Raw genomic sequence first — 24,357 nt, forward strand, 5'->3', positions numbered from 1 at the left:
CAGCAAGAATGGAGCAGGACAGAGTTTAGACTCTCATCTCCATCCCCAACCTCTGAAGCTCATTGGTAGAGCACTGGCCCTGGAGCTGTGAGGTTCCAGTCCCGACACTAAAAGAAAAATGAAAAGATAAAAGGGAAGAAACCGAGCCGTGATAGAGCTGAAGGTGATGATGGACTTTCCAAACACAAACAACGACTCTGTTCCCTGAACCTACACACCGTGTGCCCCCCGCCCTCCCTGCTCCCCCACCGCCGCCGCCGCCGCTGCTGCTGCTGCCGCCATCCTCAGCCGGTCGACAAGCAGAGATCCAAGTCTGCCTTCACCAGGCAGGTCTCTTCGGTTCTGTCTCACACCCTTACTCAAGATGACTTCTGTCAGCGTATCCATCCCCATCCCTATACACACACTCACACACACACACACACACACACAGCCAAGGATGGAACCCAGGGTATTATGCATGCAAATCAAGAGCTCCATTAGTAGGCTATAGCACCCTAGCCCTTGATGTTATTTGTTGTTTAGGTTTGTATTTTTTTTTAAGATTTATTTATTATATGTGAGTACATTCTGTCTTCAGATGCACCAGAAGAGGATGTTATATCTTGTTATGGGTGGTTGTGAGACACCATGTGGTTGCTGGGATTTGAACTCAGGACTTTCAGAAGAGCAGTTAGTGCTCTTACCTGCTGAGCCACCTCGCCAGCCCCCAGGTTTGTATTATTTTTGTATTACATTTTCTTTTTAAAAACTGAAAAGAGACTTTTTCATAGAATATATTCCAATCAATTTGCCCTCCTCCTAGATCCTTCCCACCCACCCAAACCCACACCCTCTCTTTTTTATTAGAAAACAAGCATCTAAAATAAATAATAAAATAAAAGCAAACTGTAATAGGACATTTGTTTAGCAGAAAACAAGGAGCCCCCCCCCCAGCACAAGAAACATACACACAGAGAGAGAAAAACCCCTTCGCATATACAGAAATCTCATGAAAACACAAACTTGAAAAGTATAATATCTAAGTAAAAGACCTGAAAGGAAAAACAAAACAAAACAAACAAAAACAAAAGCCACTCCAAAACCCACCATTTTGTGTGGCTCATTTTGTGTGGGCCATCTACTGACTGACACAGGGCCACCCTTCAGGTTGGTTTGTACACCCAGTGGGACTCAGCTGAAGAGAACTAAGTCTTCCCTTGCAAGCAGTTTACCAACTACAGACAGCTTCTGGATTCGGGACGGGGGCTTGTGCCTGTTTCCCTCAGCACTGGGATGCCATCTGGCACAGACTTGTGCACGCCGCCAGTCTGAGTCCATCAGCTTCCCTTAGGTCCGTGGCCTATCTAAGGTTCTCCCCACCCAAGCAGTGTGAAGCACGGATTCCAGTCAGAGAGCTGGTTCCTCCACAAACTTTGGGTTACATTCAACAGTGTATCTTGTGGGCAGGCCACCATCTTAGATTAAGGGTTTGTACCTAAGTGGGTGTTGACCTTTCTCCTCTGATAGTGTGCAGAGCAGCGTTCGGCAGTGTGGACATGAGTCAGGAGGGCGAAGGCTCTAGGTAGGCACCAGCCGTGCCTCCCAGTGCTCAGTGAGCTCCGTAGGTGTTACCTTCAGCAACAGTGCTTTACCTTGTGGACAACAGGCAAAAGGTGCTCTCTGGGGGTTCCACAGTGCCTCTTTGGCCAACAACTCATCTAGGTGTAACCCATTCCCGACCCTGGGGCTTTTATTTGGTGGCAAGAGATGTCTAGATGTCTAGATGTTAGATGTCTAATGTTTGTCTCTCCATTATTTGGTGATTCCATTTAGATTTATATTATACACACACACATATATGTATGTGTGTGTGTGTGTGTGTGTGTGTGTGTGTGTGTATATATATATATATATATATATATATATAGAGAGAGAGAGAGAGAGAGAGAGAGAGAGAGAGAGGGAGAGAGAGTTTATTTTTTTGTATATGAATACACCACAGCTGTTTTCACATACATCAGAAAAGGGCATCGGATCCATTTCAGATAGTTGTGAGCCACCACGTGGTTGTGGGAATTGAACTCAGGATCTCTGGAAGAGCAGCCAGTGTATATTTAAGACTTTTCTACAGTAGTACACTTCCATACTACGCTTCAAAGGGCCCTTAATTTTAGCTATTCCTTCCTATACCCCCTCTCTCTGTTTAATCCTGTTCTAGCCAGGCGGTGGTGGCGCACGCCTTTAATCCCAGCACTTGGGAGGCAGAGGCAGGCGGATTTCTGAGTTCGAAGCCAGCCTGGTCTACAGAGTGAGCTCCAGGACAGTCAGGGCTACACAGAGAAACCCTGTCTCGAAAAACAAAAAAGAAAAGAAAAGAAAGAAAGAAAGAAAGAAAGGAAGGAAGGAAGGAAGGAAGGAAGGAAGGAAGGAAGGAAGGAAGAAAGAAAAGAAAAAAAGAAAAAAAAACAATGAAAAAAAAATCCTGTTCTGGTCAAGACATGCCCTAGCCCTTGATATTTTTAAAAATGGATCTCAGACTAGCCCTGATCCTCCTGCCTCCTTAGCAGCTGATGTCACAGGTGTGCCCCCAGAACTGGTACCCTAAACATTCTTTTGGTATCCCCAACAACCTAGCATGTCTCTTTGAGTCCTCAGATACCCACAGTGGGGAACAGGCAGGATACAAACTTGTGGAGGAAGCCCAAGTAAGGAGAAGGCCCCGCTTATCAGACCAATCACCACACGGAACATGAACGGCTGCATCTTCCCTGCCTGGGATGACACAGCTTGTTAGAACTCACCAGCTCCTCAGAAGAGCCTCATTTGCCTCTGGTGCACACCAGCCTGAAACACTGTGGTCATTCTATTCACCCAGGCAGTGACAGGCCAAGCCCAAGAACAAAGGCACATGGAAACAGAAAGATGGCCACAGAGGAGAATGATGGAGGCAATCTGTAATAAGCTGTGTTTGCCTATCATGCCAGAGGAATTTCACCTTTGCTACACAGACCGTCTACCACGTCTGTCTGGACTGGGCGGCATGTGGCTTCTGCTTAGCGACAGGTCTAGGCTCTGCAGACTTGAGCTCTAGTTCTTTGACTAGAACTACTGGGTGGGATCAGTAGCCATCAGTCATGCAATGTGAGCTGAGATCCCAGGATCCTCCCCTCTAACTTTTATATAAGTAAGGGTTTTGCCTGCATGTATGTCTGTATTGGGCGTGTGTGCCTGATACTCAAAGAGGCCAGAAGAGGGCGATAAATGCCAAGGCCAGAGTTACAGCAGAGAACAATATGGGTGCTGGGAATCAGATCTGGGTCCTCTGGAAGAACAACAGATGCTCTTAACCACTGAGCCATCTCTTCTTTTTTCTCCATTTTTTTATTGTGCTGTTTAATGTGTTCTTTTAGCTTTATCTTATCAATTACTAACAGGATGAGTACTGTGGAGAAAACACAGATGTGGTAAAAAGTCCTCCTGAACACTGTGGCAACAGCTCTTACTTTAAATGGCCTCCCTCCCCCTTGCGGACAGGGTCTCTACCTAGCCTAGCTGTCCTGGAACTCACTATACAGACCAAGCTGGCCTCAGACTCACAGAAATCTGCCTCCCAAGTTCTGGGATTCAAATGCACTTTTAAATAATCACACCCTGGTCAGCCATCTGTATAATGTCACCTGGAAATCTTCAGGCCAGTCAATGTGCTTGTCCTGGGGAAGGCGATCAATTTCTCCTGTTCTTGGCATTCCTTGGTTGCCTGGAGTCTGAATGGGGTTGAGGCCTCACGGGCTTTCCCTCTTCCACACTAGCATGAGCTCTATTGTGTCACCTCTATTCAGCTCACATGGGCAGCCATGTTGGTGAGACTCCATGGGTGTGGTTTCTGACATTTCTAGGAGACGAAATCTTACAGTACATTTCCTAATCGTCTGGTTCTTACGATCTTTCCACTTCTGCAATTATCCCTGGATCTTAGGTGCAGACGTTGTAAATGTATCTATACATACATTGGGACTGGGTGCCACAACTCCACATTTTGAGCAGTTGTAGTTTTCTTTAATGGTCTCCATCTGTTGCAAAGAGAAGTTTCCTGATAAGGGAACACCTATCTGTGAATGTAAGGATAGGTATTTAGAATGCAGTGTAGACTTGTGGTTGGAGGTTCTCCTTTCAAAATCCATGACTTCACGAGCCCTGAGTGGTCATCTAAATCTCCGGTAAAGATTTGTCTCTTATTGAGTCATCATAAATCTCATTCAGGAGCTGTTGGTTACCACCAAGGTTCGTGTGCCGCTACCGCACCTCCTTAAGGCTCTCATGAGTGCTATGCTGGTGGTTGCTGTGGTGCTCAGGTATTGTAGCTGTTTCGAAGCTTGCATGGTGCCTTCCTGCTACCATGAAAACTAGATTTCTAGTTAAATCTAGGGCATATTCTCTGGGTCCTGTATCCAAAGCCAAACCCTCTTCTTAATGGCCAATTTATTAACTCTTAATCCTGCCACTTCCTTCGTTTGTAAATGTAACAATATGGACACACACACACACACTGTGGGTTTGTATAAAATAGACAAAGTTCCTAACCAGTTGACTGTGGTGACTGTTACCACAGCAACTGGAGAGATGAGGAGGCATGAGGGCAGGAGTGGGACCTGCCCACCTGGCTTGGTGAACACTGAGACTGCCTGTCCTTACAGTTTACCTGTTGCGGAGCTCACACCACCTTCTTGAAGGCAGGCTGGAGAGCTTTCAAGTTACTATATATACAGTGCTCAGCCCAAGTCCTCAGAAGACAGAGTGGGACTTAGTTCTTTAGTGTTGGTTAGTTGGTTGAATGAATGAATGAATGAATGAATGAATGAATGAATGAGATGGATGAAGTACGTATCTCTGCTGGCCCAGAGCCTTAGCCCCCAAGCAGGGTATGTTCTGAAGGCACTCCTTAAAGCATTTAAACACCAGCCTCCCCGCCTCATGAGCCCACATCCTGTTCCTTGGTTGAGAGCTGTCCACAGTATCCTGGGGTCCCTGCAGGCTGGGGAACGGGGTCTGACCCTTTTCCTAGTTCCCTTCACTCTGCTGCCTGCAGCCATCCCACTGCATGACAAAGAAATGAAGGGGCCAGCACCCAAGATGGTAAGCCCTTCAAAAAACTGAAGAAGTCAGGAGCGCTGGCCACCGAGAGAGCAGAGGAGGCACTGTGAACAGGAAGGTTATTATGCCAACAGTCGGAGAGGATCGATCACTTAGCTAAGCTGTCCCCAGGTGTGAGGGCTTCCAGGGGGACATAAGCATCTACCTCCCCGGCCTAAGCAGGCACTAAAGACAAAGTAAGTGGCCAGCAGCACTTGGTCACCAATCCTGGCATCAGTAACCCACTCCAGTCTATTTCTCCTCCACGGCGTCTTCCCCACCCCAGGAGCAGAGGGAAAACTACTACCCATGTCACCATCTCCCCAAAACCACATTCCTCAGAAACCCTGGTTCAGAAGCTTTCATTTACACAGCGGTCATTCACCGATGACCGGTGCTCCGGCCATCTTCTCTGCGGAGACCACATTTCTTCTCCCACTATCTACCCAAGGGCCACTCATCAGATTGACATTTCTTTTTTTACTTTCATAGTCTTGGCCCCCCTACCCTGCTGTGTGTGTGTGTGTGTGTGTGTGTGTGTGTACGCTCTTGGTGTGTAGGTGAGTAGGTGAGAGTCAAGCTTGGGGGTCATTCCTCAGGTGTCCTTAGCTTTAATTTTATAGGTGGTGTTTACTTTTGGCTTTGGCCTGGTTTCAAAGGCTGGGAAGCAGGGAGGAGGCAGCCACAGTCTCTAACACCGAGGATCCATCTAAAAGCATTCAACAAGCAGCCCCAAAGTGGCCAGCGTTCCTGTAGTCTGCCCTGCCCCAGGCTCTGCTTCAACCACCGATACTCTCTGGAAACTGAGGTACAGGGGTCACTAGTGAGCAGGGGAGGGATCCTGAGGCAGCACCAAGGAGAAAGACACTTGTGCTGACATCCAAAACATTGTTTGAACCATATGAGGCAGGTTTGCAGACAGCAGGTTCTGCGAGAGGCGGAGCCGCCCTGGTATGAGTGGCTGCGGACCTCCGACCACAGCTGACTTTCTCTGAGTGTTTACTTTGTGCCCAGCATTATTCCCATTGTTTTTATTCCCATTAACTTCCTTATCCTTCAGAGGAATTGTCCGACGTGGGCACCGTTAAGGAGAAACGGACACACACTGAGGAGTTCTAAGCCCAGGCAGCCTCTCAACCAGGAAACAGGAACTGACTAACAATGTGAGTGTCAGCCTCAGCTCTGTCATGTCATTCATCAACCCTGTGAAACAGTTCCTATCCATCATCTCTCCCACTGATGAGACACAAGATAGGAGGCAAAAGCCACAGCCAATGGCAACTCAGAGGCTGAGCCCCAGAGACTGCCCTTCTCTAAAACTCATTGCGGCCAGCTGAAGAGAGCTATCCCTTGGGGCCCGAACCAGCCCCGCTCCTGTGGGACCAGCTCGGCTCCCCAGCTCAGGGACGCTCACAGCAAGCCTGGGAGAAAAGGTTCCCAGGCCATGGAGCCCAGATCGGTACAGGTGAGGAGTTCTGAGACCTGCTCAAAGCTCTCGCAGGGTCTAGGAACAAGCCCCAATTGTATTCACAATATCTTCCTGGCAAATGAGGGGCACAGGGCTACTCTAGCCCCCATCTTGAAATAGACTGGCAGCCATCAAGCACTGGGAAGTCAGTCTCCACCCTGTCCACCCACCCAGAGCTGGGTTACAGACATGCGCAACAATACACGGCATGTTTTAAAGGGCACCGGGAATTTGAAATCAAGTCCTCATGCTAGTGCAGCAAGCACCCTTACCCACCAAAGCATCTTCTCAGCCCTCAAAGGACGCTGCTTTTTTTGTTTTGTTTTGTTTTTTAAAAAGATGGAAATAAGTATCAGCTAGGATGGAGAATATAAAGTGAGGTTGTTTTGGAAACTAGCATGGTGGTTCCTCAGAAAGACCGGGACACGGAATTCCCATCTGATCCAGCAATCCCTTCAGTATACACAGCCCCAAGAGCTGAAAGCAAGCTCTTCCTCCAGTGTAACACTGTGACAACCAAAAGACGGAAGTAAACCAACAATCCGCAGTTTACAGATACAACGGATTCTTGGCCCTGGGAAGGAAGGAAATGACACTCTGCAGCTTGAATGGACACGGGACACGCTAAGTGTCAATCACGTAAAGGACAATCACCGTATGTTGTCACTTGTCAGGGACTCAGAATGCAGGGGCCAGAGGGACAGGGAGGGGCATAGCAAATCCCATGAACAGCCACCTGGGGGTAGATGACCTGCTTGTGGGTAGGATTGGGGGGAGTTAGTAACTGTTGTATAATGAGGTGAAGGCGGAGAAGTACAATTTTATAATGGCGCATCCGGAATGCTGATGCTATATGTATATGATAACATACTTTCTATGCTTTGTAGAGACAAGGCCTAAATCTGTAGTCTAGATTGGCATTAATGTCATAGTAACTCTCCTGCTTCAGTTTCTCAAGCTGGGATTACCCCCTCCCTCCCTTTATAGCATGTGTTGAGGGCCTAGGTTCCATACCTAGTACCCCTTCCCCCACGCACGCGTGCGTTCACAATCAGTTAAGAAACTGTTAATAAACTGTACTTCATGAACCTTTAGTTCACATATAGGCCGAGACAAGAGCTTGACAGATCCACAGACTGGTGACTAGCCACTGACACAGCGTCAGAAGGGCAGGAGGCTGCTCAGAAGGCCATAATTAAAGTCACTAATTGAAGGGTCTAGAGATGGCCAGAGCCAGAGAGCGTGTGCCCAGCTCTGCCATCGAGGTCTCTCCCTGCTGGCTCTAAGAAAGATTAAAGGCTTCTACCTGCAACACAGACACGGGTGTACCTAGATTCTCCAGCTGGGAGGCAGGAAGCGACCTTTCCCGGAAACCCCTTCTTCACAGGCCAGCCCTTTGGAAGCTGGACCCCTGATTTCGAGACAGCTCTGTTGCTGCCAAGGAAGTGACACCACGGAGGAGCCACCGGGGAGGACAAACTGCTACTGTCCCAATTTTCAGGGAATAATCCACTTGAGGTCATGGACACTAGCTTCTGTCAGCCATCCACACATCCTTTTCCTCCTCAACAAATCACAAGCTGGCCCCAAGGTCCCACTAGCCCTGAGGGCCATCTGAAGTTTCATTTTCTGATTTTTTTTTTAAATCTAGTATTTTTTACTGGCAAAAGCCAACGTTCATTCCCTCCTGGCGAAGAACAAACACATCTAAGAGTTTGCTGTGTCCACAGCCTGTATTCTGTAGCTTGATGAACGCGCAGGCCCTTCTGATGGCAGCCCACCCCACCGGAGGGACTTCCTATGCTGACTGGAAAGCCACCAGCACCTTCATCCAGCCCTGTTTGATGAAAGAGAGAGAAGGCAACCCCAGGGCATTTCTTGTCCATCAGAGCCCTGAAGCTGAAGCTCCTCCCATGGCCTCCCTCCCCCAACAGTCTGCAGACCTGACCCAGGGGAGGGCAGGGGGTCAATGATGGGGTCATTGGAAAAGCCAGGCTCTGCACTTAGGAAGAATTTAACCCTCTCCTGCTGGCTCCGGACTATTCACCCTCACAGCCCTGACTAGTGGGCATCCTGGGCAGTTCAGAGAGATCCTGCCCAGACGTGAGCCCCTCTGGATGCAATTCTGGCCGCACCTCTTAAGGTCTTCAAGCCTTGGCTTTCCCCTTCCATACAAAAGTAGTCAAAATACCCGTCCCTTCCTGAGAGATGGGGGTAGGGGTGGGGGAGGGGCTCAGCAGACTCATTTTCTGTGCAAGTACTTGATACATCAAATGATTTACACAGCCCTATGCACTCCCAGTCATCTGGACACCCTCAGTTCAGAGGCATGGCCCGTATCATCCAGACATTTGCAAAGAGTCAGTTATTACTTCTCTCGATGATTAAATTATAGGTGAGGGGGCTCCAGCCTTCAATGCAAAAGCGGGGAAGGGATGGGAGAAGATAGTGTGCTAAGGCTCTAACTCCCACCAGAAGCAGGCCACATGGGGAAAGGGCTCAGCAGACATAGCAGGCACAGCCATCTCCTGGGTGGTCGGAAACGGCTCCCGCTCACCATTTTAACATCGTCTTGTCATCCACGGAACCACACAAGCAATTTACAAAAACAAACAAAAAGCGGCAACAACACCCACGTCGTTTTAAGTAAGCTTACGATTCTGTGTCTGTCCCCATTCTCAGTCACCCTCAGTGGCATGCGGCCCTTGGCCATCCCTGGATTTAACAGGGCTGGTTTGCGAGACAGACACATTTCACAGACAAGGAAATCGAGGTTAAGGGGAGCAGGACGCAGTCTCGGGCTAGCCTGACTCCAAATCCAAACCATAGACCAGAGGTTAGCTACAGGCTGTTGAGCATTAAAACTTATTAAAATGCACAGCCCAGCTTCCAGCGTGTGTAGGAGTCTCCACTGGTTTCTACCTGGCAAGAGCTCACGGAGATGGACAAGGCGATGTCCTCTGAGTCAAGCTTCCCTTATGTGTCACACCTACCCTGTAAGTTCATCCTTTCAGGGTCCGCACCCCAGTCCAGCAGGAGATGCCTAGGATAGCAGGTCTCACCTTGGTGGCTTTGGGTGAAATGGTCATTGATAAACACAGTGAGCACAGCAGCCAGTAACAGCAGCAAACCTGGATGAGACCCCTCCAGACCAGGCTCCACCATGGGCACTTTTCACATGCGCCTGTTGATGAGCCCTTCCCATGCCTGCCTTGGTGGGCAGCCCTTGAAAGCAGCACTTGGCCAGGGTGAACAGAGCATGCATCTGCTGGAAGAAGCTGTGCACTGTAGAGGACTGCACTGCTGAAGCTGCCCTGTAGATGCCATGTCCGTGCCCACCATCTCTGCAGAGGCACTCCTCTCTCACTAGACCTTCCAGAGAGCATGATCAGGGTACCCGGGAGGGTGGCATCCTGTCAGGGCCCAGGATAGTTCTAGCCCTGCTCAATACAAGCCTCAGTGGCCGCCAGCCGGCTCCACACTCACCACAGATGAAGAGTGAGAACACAGGTATCCCTTCGCAGGATCCTTTTATATCTTTTGTTACTCCCTTTTCTAATGTGAGAAAACTCTGCTCTAAGGAGACGGCTTCCAGGCTGGCGATCTCACCGGTTCAGCTTTGTAAGTCTGCCCGCTTTTCCAAATCACTCAAAAAAAGTGTTAACAACTTCCTTTTCTTCTGTCTCTGTTGCAAGCAAGATTTCTCAGGTTCTTTGGGGTTCTTTATTTTCCCCCTAAAGCCACCCTCCCTGCCGCGTGTTTGCCTGTCCGCCATGTGGCTAGCTGACATCTATGATGGCTTAACTCCCTTCGCATGGCATTTTCCCTCCCCCCCTTCCATTCTCCTCCCCAGAGCAGCTGCTGAGAGTCACAGCTTACCTGCCCTGAGCTTTTTCTTTTAAAATCTAAAAAATTTAGAGAGAAGGGGGGGGGGGGGAGAGAGAGAGAGAGAGATCGTTCCATTCCAACACTTGGCAGGAGTCATATAGTTCAGGCGTCTCACTCGGTCTCACTGTCCAGGGGGGCCTGGCTGTAGCCCCCCTAACCTTGTCAGGTCCCACAGACATCTCCGGGGAGAACTGAGCCTGGCCGCCTTGTCTCCCACCACATCACCCATCGTCCCTACACAATGAGGTCTTGATTATGTTTTATTAATGATTAAAGTTTCTAGGAATGTCATTCATTTCAAAAGAGACATCAAACAGGCACGGCATGGTAGCACACAGCAGTTCTGAAAGCACTCAAGAAGTAAGGCAGAAGGGTCAGGAGTTCGTGGCCATCCTCAACCAAACAGCTCACAAGCAGTCTGGGTTACCCAAGATCCTGTCTCAAAAATGCCGGCCACATATCATCTGCTTATTCGTTAGAGAGCCCGCACACGCAGGAGTCTTAGGCAAGGCAGTGACACCCAAAAAACCCTTGGGCACCATGGGTTGGGCCGATGGGAAAGCAACATGGCTCCGAGGCTGCTAGCCTGAGCCCACACCCTTGAGCCTTGGCAAGTAAAGACAAGGTCCTCAGTCACCAGCCATCCAGCACAATGGGAAGGCAGCAACAATGGCTTCAAATGGAAAGGAAAAGAACAGAGACTGCTGGGAATTTTCCTAGGACAATGAGAGACACTTCAGCCTGAATGAACCAGCCACCCATTCTCAAAGTTCTCTGAAACACCCTCTGTTTCCCCATTGTTAACAGAGTCCTGGCACTGTGGCCCCGGTCCAACATTTGGCTGAACCGGGTGGGCTCCGTCTGAGTGCAGTCTACGTTTCTGCCCGGTTCCTGCTCGCCGCTCCTTCTCACCCGGCAGAGCTCCCCTCTGAGTCTCTGGGCCGGTCCTCATAGTACCTGGCCTGAGTCTCTGGCACGGTCCTCATAGTACCTGGGCCAACAGTGTCCCAGATACCCTGATGCGAAGGGCAAGGGGGAGCCTGGGCAAGGTGAGCTGAGTCTGCCTTTTTGTGAGCCCCAGGCAGGGGGAGCCTTGAACTCTGAGAAAGACGATTCTCGGTCCAGAGAAGAGAGGACGAACAACTGGCCTCAGAGGCCACCAGCTGTCCCTAGGAACAACAATGGGCCAAACCTCACAGGTAGAAAACACATCCAGACTCCTGTTGCCTAACACACACCGTGCTCAACAAAAAGGGAACCTGATCTTCAACACCCATCGAGCGGCACCACACTCGGGATGCGGCTGATGCGCCAGAGGTCACCGCTTTCCCAAAACCATGAGCAGTCCTTAGGATCAGGTTCGACCTTTCTTTCCTGAGCTGAGGTCCCCATCATGAGTATGGTTTCTAGGAGTGAGCTTGGAGATCGCCTGGAGTCAGTGCTAAACATCTAGGAGAACAATGTGGAAGTGATGGGGAAAGTTCGCTTACCTGACAGAAAGGTGGAGGGCTTGCCTCCAGGAGTAGGGATCAGTTATGCATCCTGGGAACCATGGAGAGCAGCTAGGAAGAAGGGGTACCCCGGATGCCAGCCCTGCTTTCTCCATCCTGGACCCCCACATGACAGTCTGCACACACACAGCCCAGGAGCCCACAGACCTCTATCTGCAGCCCGATCTTGCAGCCACTGAGTAAAATTCCACCAGCTCAGCACATTACAAAAAGGGGGGTGTTTTGCTTGTGCGCCATTCTTTCCACGGGGGCGGCCATCTTGCCTGCTCCCCCTCTTCTGGAGTTCTCTTACATGACTGGCCTCCTTTTCCTTATAGGGGTCTTTCCAGGGTGCTCAAGAAAACACCTCAGGTCTGGTCAACATCACAGCCCAAACTCCATTTGACACACAGAAAGCTGACCGCCCAAGGCCCCTCAGGCATGGTGCAGGGTAGGAGCTGCCCACCCTGCTTCCCAGTCGCGTGCATCTATCTCCCGACACAGGCCAGGCTCAAGCTAGCGCCTCCTTCACCCAAGACACCATCGTCAATCACAACTGTTGATCCCTTCCTCCTTCCTGTCTAGCCCTGCCATGTCCATGTGGGGAACAGAATGTGCTTGGCTGGAGACCCGGATGCAATAAATTGCTATTAACAGACTCAGTCTGAAAAACAAAACCATAGGCCTCTTCCTCTCTGCTCCTCAACACCAGTCCCCAGGAGACCAGGGAGAGAAAGGCTCCCTTAGGCCAGTCACTTCCAGAGAAACCGGTTCCTGCTGGTTCCTGCTGGCTCACCACTGCCTCTGGCTCTCCTTTCTAGTAGTTACCCCTCACTGCAAAGCCTTCCTTCATAGGTGCGAGCCAGGCCAAGGAACCCTGTAAGTTTGTTCCTTGTCATTCTGCTCTATGTCATATTTTGAGTACCTAGTGGGTACAAGCCTGAAGGTGCCCTGACCCCAGCACCAGAGGTAGCCATTAGCAGCGTGAGGCTGGCCACCTACCCTCTGTAATGGGGAGGGGATAAAGAGCAGGGAATGAAAGACACAGGCATGACTAAAAGCCAGAAGTGTTCACCCAGAGAAAAACAGTGAGAGATACACCCAAGTGACTGGATGCAAGCGGTAAATTCGAGTTCTGTGCACTGTCTGTACTCAAATTATATTAAATATGGACAAGGTCCTTTGGAAGGACCAGGGGCCTGCTGCTCCTCCCTTTCTCTTGTCTGTCTGTGCAGTTACTACAAAGTCATCTTCACCACCTGGCCGTGTGAACCCAGAGCTGTGTCCCAGCCCTGTGTCCCAGCGTTCGCCCTCAAAGCAACTCCATCTCATTGGTCTCTGTTCACCTTGGAGACACCTAAGAAACGTGACTGGGGGAGGAAGAGAAAGGGCTATATATTCATACTGAATACAGTCACGGGTGGCAAGTGACAAAGGCAAGGAAAGGAACAGTGACCTAGGCTGAGCACATGTCCTTCCAGATGCCTAACAGCACATGGCTGTTAAGACACAGCCATGGGGCTGGAGAGATGGCTCAGCGGTTAAGAGCACTGACTGTTCTTCCGAAGGTCCTGAGTTCAGATCCCAGCATCCACATGGTGGCTCACAACCATCTGTAATGGGATCTGATGCCCTCGTCTGGTGTCTGAAGACAGCTATAGTATACTCACATATAATAAATACATAAATCTTAAAAAAAAAAAAAAGACACAGCCATGACCCAAAGGGCCCAGACAGAATGGGTGATGGATGGTCTGCCCCATGGGTGAGCAATGTTACATTGCAGGCCCTGCCTGGGTGTGCTGGGGGCTGCTTTGGGTCTTTCCCACTAGGGTGGAGCCCCTGAAGCCCAGAAGGTTCTATATACTTCCAGGCCTTCCAAAGTAACCCTCCAAGAGACCACGTGACAGGCCTAAGACACAACACCAGGGTGTCCACAGTCCTATACTCCACCCCTAACACATACAACTATCAGGCGAGATGCCGGGGTGGGGGCAGGGGCTCCTCCCTAGTAAGAGCAATTCTAGGCAGCCCCAAGCAGAGCCGGATGCCTAGTGATGCCCACACATGAGTGCAGGCTTTCCCCTTTAGTCCTGCACAGTGGCAGAGTCCCCAACAAAGCCACCCATGCACGCAGGCCATGGACAGCCTGGCCATCAGCCCTAGAAAGCCAAAGACAACGCACAGACCATTGTTTGCTTTTACAGACATGACAGGTCTGTGCTGCAAGCATGTCTTAGGGAGAACCCTCACCCTTCGATTGGACACTATATACCTGTGCATTCTCCCTCCTCGGCCTCACACAAACCCTGTGTGGGAGATGCTGCCACTACCACCCTGTGTTGTAGATGAAGAAGATGCAACTAAAAAACCACACAAACAAAACGGCAACAAAACTGGTTAAGCAGCCCATAAACAACTCTCAAAACCTAGGAGTCTAAAAAGTCCTGACTCAGCCGGGCGGTGGTGGCACACGCCTGTAATTCCAGCACTCTGGGAGGCAGAGACAGGCGGATTTCTGAGTATGAGGCTAGCCTGGTCTACAGAGTGAGTTCCAGGACAGCCAGGGCTATACAGAGAAACCCTGTCTCAAAAAAACCAAATCCAAAAAAACCAAAAAAACCAAAAAAAAAACAAAAAAAACAAATATATATATATATATATATATAAAATAAAATAAAATGTCCTGACTCCCACACCGGGCTGTCCTGCCACTCTGTAAATTCCACACCAGGCTATCCTGCCTCTCTGTAAACTGAACACTAACCCAGAGTGAGCAATGGAGCTACCATGATATGGAGCTGGGGAACAAAGGACACTGACAGGACAGATACTGGGACCTGACCTGTAGGAGCCGAGCCTAGGGTGTGCCCTGACCCCTCGAGTACCTTTAGGAGGGCCCAGGCCACCTTTGGGACTCCCAACGCTGCACTCTAGGGACATCATGAACTCACACCTCTGCGCTGGCCTACAGTCCCGAGCAGCAAATGCCAGACACTTCAATCAAAACCCCTGTAAGCGCCCCACCCCCATCCCTTACCAGCCCGTCCCAGCATTCCTAGAAGAGCCAATTCTCCACAAGAGGCATCCTATAGACAGACGTTGGGCATCCCCACTCTCTAGTACTTAACTGGATTGTGATTACCGGATTTCTGTCTCATTCCCAGACTCCTGAAGAAACTCTCCTAAGGACTAAGGACAGCCCTAGGCCAGGCCGGTTCACACCTCTCCCCGGGGAAGCCATCAGAGCATGAGGCACACAGCACTGTTATCACCCCATTTTACAGATGAGGAAACAGGACTTAGTCTGGCTGCAGAGGCTTCCTGACTGCTGGCACTGTCCCCAGGCCCTACAACAAAGCCAGCGGCAGTAAAGGTCACCACAGGCCTCTCATGAATGATTATGAAGGAGGAGAGGGTGTTGTCACACTTAGCTATTCCAGCCCCAACGGCCCCTCCAGCCCCACTCCCGTACTCACTACACCCGTCCACTGACAAGCTTCAGGCTCTCTCTTCTCCTATTCCTCCTGGGCTCGCTGCCCCAACAAGGCAAACCTCAGACCCACAGAGACCACTGGGCTATGGGACTGTGAGAGGCAAGGCCCCCTTCCTCCTGGGGTGTACCTGCACGGATCTGTTCTAAGCAAACATAAACGCAGCACGAAAGACAGCACCTCACTTGACCTGGTCATTGGATTCTGGGCAGGCAGGCAGGGAGGGAGGGAGGGAGGGGGCGGGGTGCCCCCTCAGATGGGAAGATGGAACAAGAGGCCCTTTGTGTCAGCAGCTCCTGAGACACCTGTTCTCTCCTGCCTTTGGTGGCCTCCTCCCCCAGCCTCTGAGCAGCCTTGTTTATCCTGAAGTGCTGGCACTGGTGGCTTGACTCCTGTATGGGGCTCCACAGCCCCTGCCAGCACCTGCCTGGTCCTGGCAGCCTGGAGGCTCCAGTCAAACACGGATCACCCGCATTGACACTGTTGTTGAGTTTGGGGAGGGCAAGCAGCACAGCGTTTCAAGCCAGCTTGGCTGGCAATGCTGTCCCCGGGCTGCCTGGGAGAGAGGACTGGGCATCCAGTCACCTGGGGCCCAAGCTCTGCTAGAAAGGAAGGCAGCTCCATCCAGCCTTTATGCAGATCACACACAGTAAAAGGCAGCCCCGCCCGACCTCAGTTCCCTTTAACATCTTTCTTTGGATTAATGAGGCCCCAGCTGACTTCCAGGTTAAGGCCTTAGGGTGGAGCCTTTAAAGCTACCACCACACCAAGTGCCTAGACTGGTTCTATCTGACCAGTCACCTCCTTAGATGCCACAGGGCAGTGGCTTGCTCCCCACGAAGGACATAGATGGGTGGGTTTGGATGATGGGTGAAGACAGGAAGGCTCTGTCTGGTGCCAAGATCCCTGTGCTAAGACCACTCGGGCAAGCAGGACCCCTCACTTCCCATTCTCCCGCCATTGTGCTGGGACCCCATCCGAGCACTCCTAGCCCATCAGCCTTGACTTGGACACCAGGAGTCTACTCCTGCGACCACTCAGCCACAAATCCACAGTCCCCCTCGAAACTGCCAAGGGCACCACACTTGAACACAAACCCTCCCCTCAACTCTGCTCTGCCACAATTTCACATCAGTGCTAAGGAAAGAATACATACAGCCACAATCAGGCTGGGCACGGTGGTGCAGCCGTGGATCCCAGCACTCAGGAGGCAGAGGCAGGCAGATCTCTGTGAGTTCGAGGCCAGCGTGGTCTACAGGGTGAGTTCCGGGATTACACAGAGAAACCCTGTTTCAAACAAAACAAAACGCCAAAGAGCCAAAATCCCTCTCCAATCTGAGGTGTCGCATTGAAGAACACCGATCCAAAGCTAGGCAAATCTAAGGGCAAGCTGTGGCTCAGCAGGAAAGGATGCTTCCTGCCAAGCCTGAGAGCCTGAGTCCAATCCCTGGATCCGTCATGGCGGAAAGGACGGACTCCTGAAAGCTGTCCTCTGACATACGGATGTGTGCACACAAGAAAGGGGAAGGAACGATATGAAAGTCATAGTGGTGCCAGTTTGAAAACTGCAGTGAAGGGACCCCCTTCCACCTGGCCTCCCCAAGGGCTGAAAACTGAAAACAGACACATCCTGATCCAGCCTCAACTGGTTGAGCAGGTCCATCAGCAGGGGCCTGCTGGTGGGAGACAAGCTGAAGAGGTCTTTGTTTCAAGCTGTCAGTCTCCGGGTAAAGAAGCTGGCCACACTGGAAGTTAACTATCTTTACTATCTAGCCATGGCCCCTCTTCTCATCTGCCTACCAGGGAGTCCAACGCCTAGTTTAGATAGGGCCCGGAAGCAGCCAATTGCAACAGGGTCAAGTGTACACTTGTGCAGACCACACGCTGCAAAACACCAAGCAGCAAGCACCTTGAGTTGGACACTCATGTAACAGTCCACTGGCAGACAGCAGCCAATCCACGCCTTGCTTCTCACATACCAGAGAGAAAGCACTTCTGCTATTTCCCACTGCACGCCAAGATACACACCAGAACTCTTCCCTCTGCTCCCTGTCTTTTGCACCCCAGGGATGAGCAGTAGGGGAGAGAATTATTGGCTAGGGAGCATACTGAGCCTACAGAAAAGACCTCTCTCCTGTTACCCCTACCCATGGTATGCTGGGATCCACGAGGCTGTCCTACAGCTTCCTCCACCAGTCCCTTATTGGGCCCAATTTCTCCCTCCCACCCTACCTTACCTTACCTTACCCTTAGTGAGAGACAGAACCTGAGGCTCCATGACTGTGAAACTGAATCTGCAGAAGACAGGAGCAGAGAGCACAAAGAGAGTGCCTGCTGACTCTGCCCCTCCCCAGTAGACAGGTGAAACCCCGCCCGGACCCCCTTCCACCTGGCCTCCCCAAGGGCTCCGTTCTGGTCCCTTCCCTCCCAGTCACTCTTCCCCTCCCTTGGAGATATTGTGCTGATAGAATATACATGACTCCCCCCTCACTCCACTCAGGCAAGCGAGCCCCTTAATGCTTTCAAGGCTTCCTAGGCCAGGCCCACCCAACACCCAGCCTGCTCCCAGCCAGAGCCCCCACTGTACCTGCACACAAGCGTCCCGCCAGCCTTTTATCCTTCCTTCCCCATCCCTCACAACACAGGCTGAGAAGCCAGGCCTCCCTGGGCTGGTAGAACGACTTCAGACCTCTTCAGTAGAGCTCAGGGGGTGGGAGGGGTGGTTAGGCCCACAGAGAGGCAAGATCCTTCTGGTCTAGCCAAACTGCACCAAGGCCAAAGTTATCGGGCTGGCAAGTCCCTGACTACACCTCAGTCAGTGCTGCTGTTGAGTGTTTCAGGGGCCCCTGGGCTGTTACAAAGTGATCTGGCCCAGCCTCAAAGGTCTCCTGTCCTGTGATGGTCACTGCCTGGCAGGAAGCCCCTTTCAGCACCCAACTCCTCAAGGTCTGCCATGGAAATGTCCAATCCTTTTTGGCTCACCAGCAAATCGCAATATATCTTAAATCCTTTCGTTCTGATTAAAAAAAAAGTAGCTACACTTCTAATACTACTTTTAGACACTAGAAGTGACTAAGTATGTGACTCAGCGCAATGCTTAGCATGGTCAAGCAAAGCACTGGGGTCCTTCCCCAGCACAGAAAAAAATAAAATGAACCACAACTTAAAAAGAGAAGTGAGCAATGGCCGCGGGCCTCAGAGGGGCCACCGGGATCCTGGGGCTGCCCGCTCTCCCTGCGGTGCCCTGAGCCCCCACGTCGGCTGCCCCCTCCGTTTGTCACACCTGGACCCCAAGGCACCTGCCTCGACCCAACTCCGCGCAGGCGCCGACCCTCGTCCTTCCGAGGGGCGGGGCGGCCCACAGGAACCGGTTCTCCGCCCGGCCGGTTCCGCAGGCAGGAGGCGGGGTGCTAGGAGGACAGGCCGGCCGCCTTGGGGCGGGTCCCCAGGGAGCCAGGCCTGGCGGGGACTCCAGACTCAAACACCAGGGGCCGGGCGCCAGCGCAGCGCCCTGGACTGCCCCTTCCCTTTCTTCTGTCAAGCCAGAACACTGAAACCTTACCTAGGACCTGTCCCCACAAAGCACGGGGGAGGGGCAACGTAGAGGGAGAAACTAATGCCCCTCCCCAATCCCTGCCCCATCCCCGCGGACAGTTTACCCGGCTTACTGCTAAGGCCAGTGGGAGTGGGATGTGGGTTTCTACCTGTGGTGCCGAATTCCAAGTTTGCAGCTTCACAGAGACCAGAAGGGCCTAGCCAGATGTTACTTAGGAAAAAGGCAGCAGATATTGTCCCCACGTCTTCCTAGTCTTTTTTGTTTGTTTGTTTTGTTTCTGTTTTTCGAGACAGGGTTTCTCTGTGTAGCCCTGGCTGTCCTGGAACTCACTCTGTAGACTAGGCTGGCCTTGAACTCAGAAATCCGCCTGCCCCTGCCTCCCAGGTGCTGGGATTAAAGGCGTGCACCACCACCGCTCCAGCTTTTCCAAGTCTTATAACCCATAAGCCTCTGCCCCTTCAGTATCTGGAACTCCTTTTCTAGCCGCTCTGATCCCAGGTGTGCCGGTGGGTACCGAGCCTTAGAAACCAGTCACTTCCTCCCCTGGAAGCCTATAGGTCTGATCACAATCTAGTAACTTCTCAGGGACTTGGAGTCCTTGACAGCATCACAGCCTGACAGTCCTAGGGGCCCCCAAGCCAACCCAAAGCTGCCAAGCCACAAAAGTGGAGAGGTCTTCTTAAAGCCGGGGAAACCTCCTCCCACCAAGCCTGGGGTCGTGGGGGCCAGAATTCTGGAGGAGCGGGGGTCTCGGGTCTCGTTGGCACAGAACAGGGACATGTAGGGTACATCTGCATTTTAAGAAAGCATGGTGATACAGGTCCCCTTCAGGGACAGTGGCAGGGGGTGGAGGAGGCCTTGCCCAAATGGCATAAAGATGAACCTCTAAGGTAGGTCTTTAGGAACACACAGGTCACCAGAGAAGGACCAGCATTTAGATCATGCCTGCTGTCTTTGCATCAGGGAGATTGTAGGTGCTAGTTCTTCATCTGGTGACAGGAACTCTAACTGCGACCCCATGGCATTTTCGTGTTTCAGGAAGGGGACTAGCAAAGGGTAGGGCTGGCAGGCAGCACGCTCCGTTCGGGCAGAAGCTGGCCCTCCTAAGCAAAAGGAAAATAACTCCCATTCAAGGGCCCATGGGGGCAGTCCCCGCCCGCACAGAGGCCTTTGCAAGCACAGAGCTTCACCCATCAATGTACTGAGGAGAGGGGTGCAGGATGGGGTGTGGAATCCCTTTACCACAGCATCAGCTTCCTGAAAGCATACCTATGGTAGTCCAAGAAAGGTCACCCAAACCTCCAGAGAAAACCTTAGTGAGAGAGTCAACATCAAGGCAAGGGCAAGAGCTGTGTGTCTCCAGAAGGGGCAGATGCAGCTACAGACACCTACCTAGCAGCATTACAAGCCAGTGGCCTCAGCAGTTCTAAGAGGCAGGCCTTCTCTGGGCCATTGTCTTACCTCACAGACCAGAAACAGGACATCTGCTCTACCTAAGTCTTTCTCATACGATACACAGTTCCCAAATCTGTTTTTTTTTTTTTTTTAACGCAAAAAGACCATGTTGGCTACTTCCCATCTGGAAGTAAGGCTGCAGGGTGGACCTGAGGTTGGAAACATCTCTACACGATTCCTGGTCCTGGCGCCCCCCCCCTCTCTCTCTCTCTCTCTCACACACACACACACACACACACACACACACACACCTCCCCTCCCTCTGGTTTCTCCTAATTCCACATGTTCCACGCTTCCCTCTCTATATGTAAGTCTCCACCTGGACATAGGGATTTTTTTTTAAAGCATAGTCCTTCTCTTTCTTTGAGAAAAGAAATTTCTCCACACATATGCAGACCCACAGGTCCCTACCACTAACACACAAACAATAAGTGCAATTATTATTATTTTTATTTATTTATTTATTTTTTTTGGTTTTTTAAGTCAGGGTTTCTCTGTGTAGCCCCTGGCTGTCCTGGAACTCACTCTGTAGACCACGATGGCCTCGAACTCAGAAATCCGCCTACCTCTGCCTCCCAGAGTGCTGGGATTAAAGGCATGTGCCACCACCGCCCAGCGCAATTAAAATTTTTGAAACAACAACAAAAAAAAAACCCTACATGTACGCATCTAATGATCTGCACCAAGTTGTATTATCCGTGTATCAGTCAGTGTGTGTACATGTATTATCCGTGTATCAGTCAGTGTGTGTACATGTATTATCCGTGTATCAGTCAGTGTGTGTACATGTATTATCCGTGTATCAGTGTGTGTACATGTATTATTTGTGTATCAGTCAGTGTGTGTACATGTATCAGCTTTCTTCCTACTTTCTCCAGGTTCTAAGATGTTCTGTTAAAAGTATTTTGGGGATTGGGGCACTGTTGATATGTGTGGACATGTAGTAAATTTAAAAAGAACAAAATTAACTACAACAAAAAAACGCAATCTTTCCTCCCTCAGCCATTGTTTCCTGCCCTGGGGCAATCGGGATCAATTTCTTTGGTATCAAATCATCTTTAAAAATCATAAATCACTCTACTCTCCAATGGCTTCCTGTGGAGCTGACAGTAAAATGCAACCCAACCCAACCCACCCCACCCCACCCCACCCCACCCTGCCCCCAGTCACTCTACCAGGTGCCACAAGCCAGGCTCTGAGCCTTCTGAGTGACAGGCTATTTTCCAAGCACAGAGCTGCACAGTGGGTCTGACCTGGGAGTAGGAGAGCGAGCGAGCGTTTGCTGGTGCCTCAGCCTGGAATGCTCCTCTTCCCAGCTGTGTGCAGCTGGGTCCTTGCCTTCCGGCCTATCCTGAGCTCTTCCCAGGGCAGTCTTCACTGGCCTCCCAACAATCAATCCCACTCCCCTATGTCCCACATGGGGTATTTCTTCTTATGATCTGATACTCTCTTCATGGGATTCCCCCATTAGAAAGCAACCTCTCTACAGGTAGGCAATCCACCTGTCCATCTACTATCATTACACTGTCTAGCCCAGGTCTGGCAGGTAATGGGCATATTCCTTCCACAAGTTTCCATTGAGGAATGAAGCAGGTGATTTAAACTGCACTGGTTTTCATCTGCAAACTGCCTATTTTTGCAGGACCTTCCCAAGGCCAAGTGTTCCCACACTGGCCACCCTCCCCCGCGTGCCTGGTAAGGGTCAGAAGGTCAGGGAAGGAAGAAATGGGTGCCTCTGGACCTCCCCTCTCTGTGCTATGCAGCAATAAAGACAAGAACCTGTGTCTACCCTACAGTCCCAGAAAGCTCTCCAACTGTCACTGTAAAGCTGAAGGTGACAGCCTTGCCTCTCATTTATCTAAGCCTCGGATGCAGTATGCTCTGGCAGCCGGAGGAGGTTCTCAAGTGAGCCCCAGCAACAGGAAACAGATACTACCTGGGGAACAGAACTCTCTAGGGCAGGCAGTCTGCGTTTCCCACCTGACTTCCCCTGAGCCCTAGACAGCTGGGATCCTCTTAGTAGAAATCCATCCAGTCCCAGAGACACAAATGCACATCCAATCCTGAGTCTGCACCACAGACAAGGGTGTCCAGGGAATACCCTTTTGAAGACATTTCCTTCCTGGGGCTGTCGCCGGGGAAAATGCCTACATGGAGTGAAGATTAATTTTTAAGAGAAAGGGAAGGAGAAATTGTGGAGGTAGGAAAAGGGAAGAAGGAAGAAAAAAATACTCACGAAGGTTGAAGCAGATGAATAACAAGAAGTTAAATTTGGTTAGGATCAAAATCCAGAAGAGGTAGGAAGGAGATTGAGGTCACTTCCTCCCCATAAGTGATAATTACTAAAATTGATCAAATGGACACATTCCCAAAGAGTTTTTCTGGACTCTAAACAAGGTCATTTAAATTATAATGGCCCAGGTTGGAGATGCTGCTCTGTGGTAGCCACTTCCCCAGTAAGACCTGGGCCCTGGGCTCGATAATACTGTTATTATAATAAGAAGAGCAGCTAGCTGGGCAGGTTGTGCATGTCTTAGTACTCAGGAAGCAGAGACAGGAGAATCTGAGTTTGAGGCCAGCATGGTCTACAAAACAAGTACCAGAGCTGCCAGAACTACACAAAGACCCTGTATGGAAAAACAAACTAATAGCAACAATAATAATTGTAAATATGATTAGCAATAAGAAACAACAGCTAACTTCCCAAATGCACACGCTGAATACAGTACCTAGGATCTCCTGCAGTCAAGCAAGAGCTCTTCCACTAAGACGTTCCCACCCAAACAGCTAACAGTTGTCGAGCATTTACTTTGTGCCGACGAACTGCGTAGATTGCATTTACACTTTTCATCCTTAAGACCACCCCCACGAAGTGGATACGGTCAGAATTTAACGTCCTTTTACAGATAAGTAACCTGAGTAAGGGAGTTGAGTCAAACTGCCTCAGGTGGCACCACCAGCGGCTGCACTGCTGTACAACTCCAGCTTCCTGGTTCTAACTACAAGGCAGGCTATCTGGTGTTCCGTGGTACAGGCCTTCCAAACCAGTATCCTTCAAACCATCAACATACTCCAGTTTCAAAGACAGATGCGCAGATCCGCCCTTTTTTTTAATATGAGAAGTATGGACGATGTTTGGATATCGCCAGGATCAAACGACCCATCTCGGTCAGGAACAAGACCCAAGTGTGCTGAATCTAGCACCCAGAGAGGGGCTTCCTACCGCATCAAGAGGTTGGAAACAGGGTCCCTCTGGGAAACTTGCTCGGAGTGGCAGCATCTCTGTCTTAGGTCAGACCCCTCTGCCAGAGCCAGCGCGAAGGCGCCGGGCCCGGAAATTCCCACAGAGCTAAAGCAAACTTCCCAGGAAAACTCCTCGGTTTCCTCTAAGCCCTTGTCACGGAGACGCTGCCAAGAGCGCCAGCTGCTGGGGACCCTCCCAGGCGGGAGCCGCCGCTCGAGCGCCCGGGGTCCTCCCGGAAAGATCCAGGGCTGAAGTTCAAAATTCACGTCCAACCGCCCCCCACCCACGACCTCTCCAAGGACTCTGGAACAGTTCTCACTCTCGGGTGTCTCTCCTCCCCCACACCCCTCAGTTTCAAGTAATGAGGCACCTCCTGCCAGGACGGGCAGGCTGGCTGTGGGGAGATCCCGCGGGCGACCCTAGAGCTCCTGGGGAATCTGAGCTGCCGCAGCCGGCGCGTGCACACACACGCACGCACACACAAACACACTCGCGTGAGTGTGTGTTTACGTACCGAACGTGGGGTGGGAAAACAATGGCGAACCGCTGGGACTACGCGACCACCCACCAACCCCCTCATCCCATCAGCCCTGTGCTCGACTTATTTCTACCGTGAAAGAGGGTGAAAGGCGCTCCTCCGACCCTCCACT

General features: G+C 51.0%; 1 protein-coding gene across 3 annotated transcripts in view; it reads right to left on the reverse strand.

Annotated features, from left to right (window-relative positions):
* Positions 1–23,773, reverse strand: part of Sox13 (SRY-box transcription factor 13) — a 45,237-nt gene extending 21,464 nt beyond the window's left edge. Inside the window, exon 1 of one of the 3 annotated variants that reach the window (XR_007980478.1) lies at positions 23,687–23,773. Coding sequence is in view for 2 of the 3 variants with exons in the window: in XM_052200714.1 (XP_052056674.1) it covers positions 23,687–23,691 (5 nt within the window). In the remaining variant the exon portion in view is untranslated. The remainder of the gene's footprint in view (positions 1–23,686) is intronic. The other 2 variants (XM_052200714.1, XM_052200712.1) reach the window with 2 other exon arrangements.
* Between the last annotated feature and the right edge of the window lie 584 nt (positions 23,774–24,357).

Source organism: Apodemus sylvaticus, chromosome 12 (assembly GCF_947179515.1).
Source record: "Apodemus sylvaticus chromosome 12, mApoSyl1.1, whole genome shotgun sequence".
Classification (NCBI taxonomy): Eukaryota; Metazoa; Chordata; class Mammalia; order Rodentia; family Muridae; genus Apodemus; species Apodemus sylvaticus.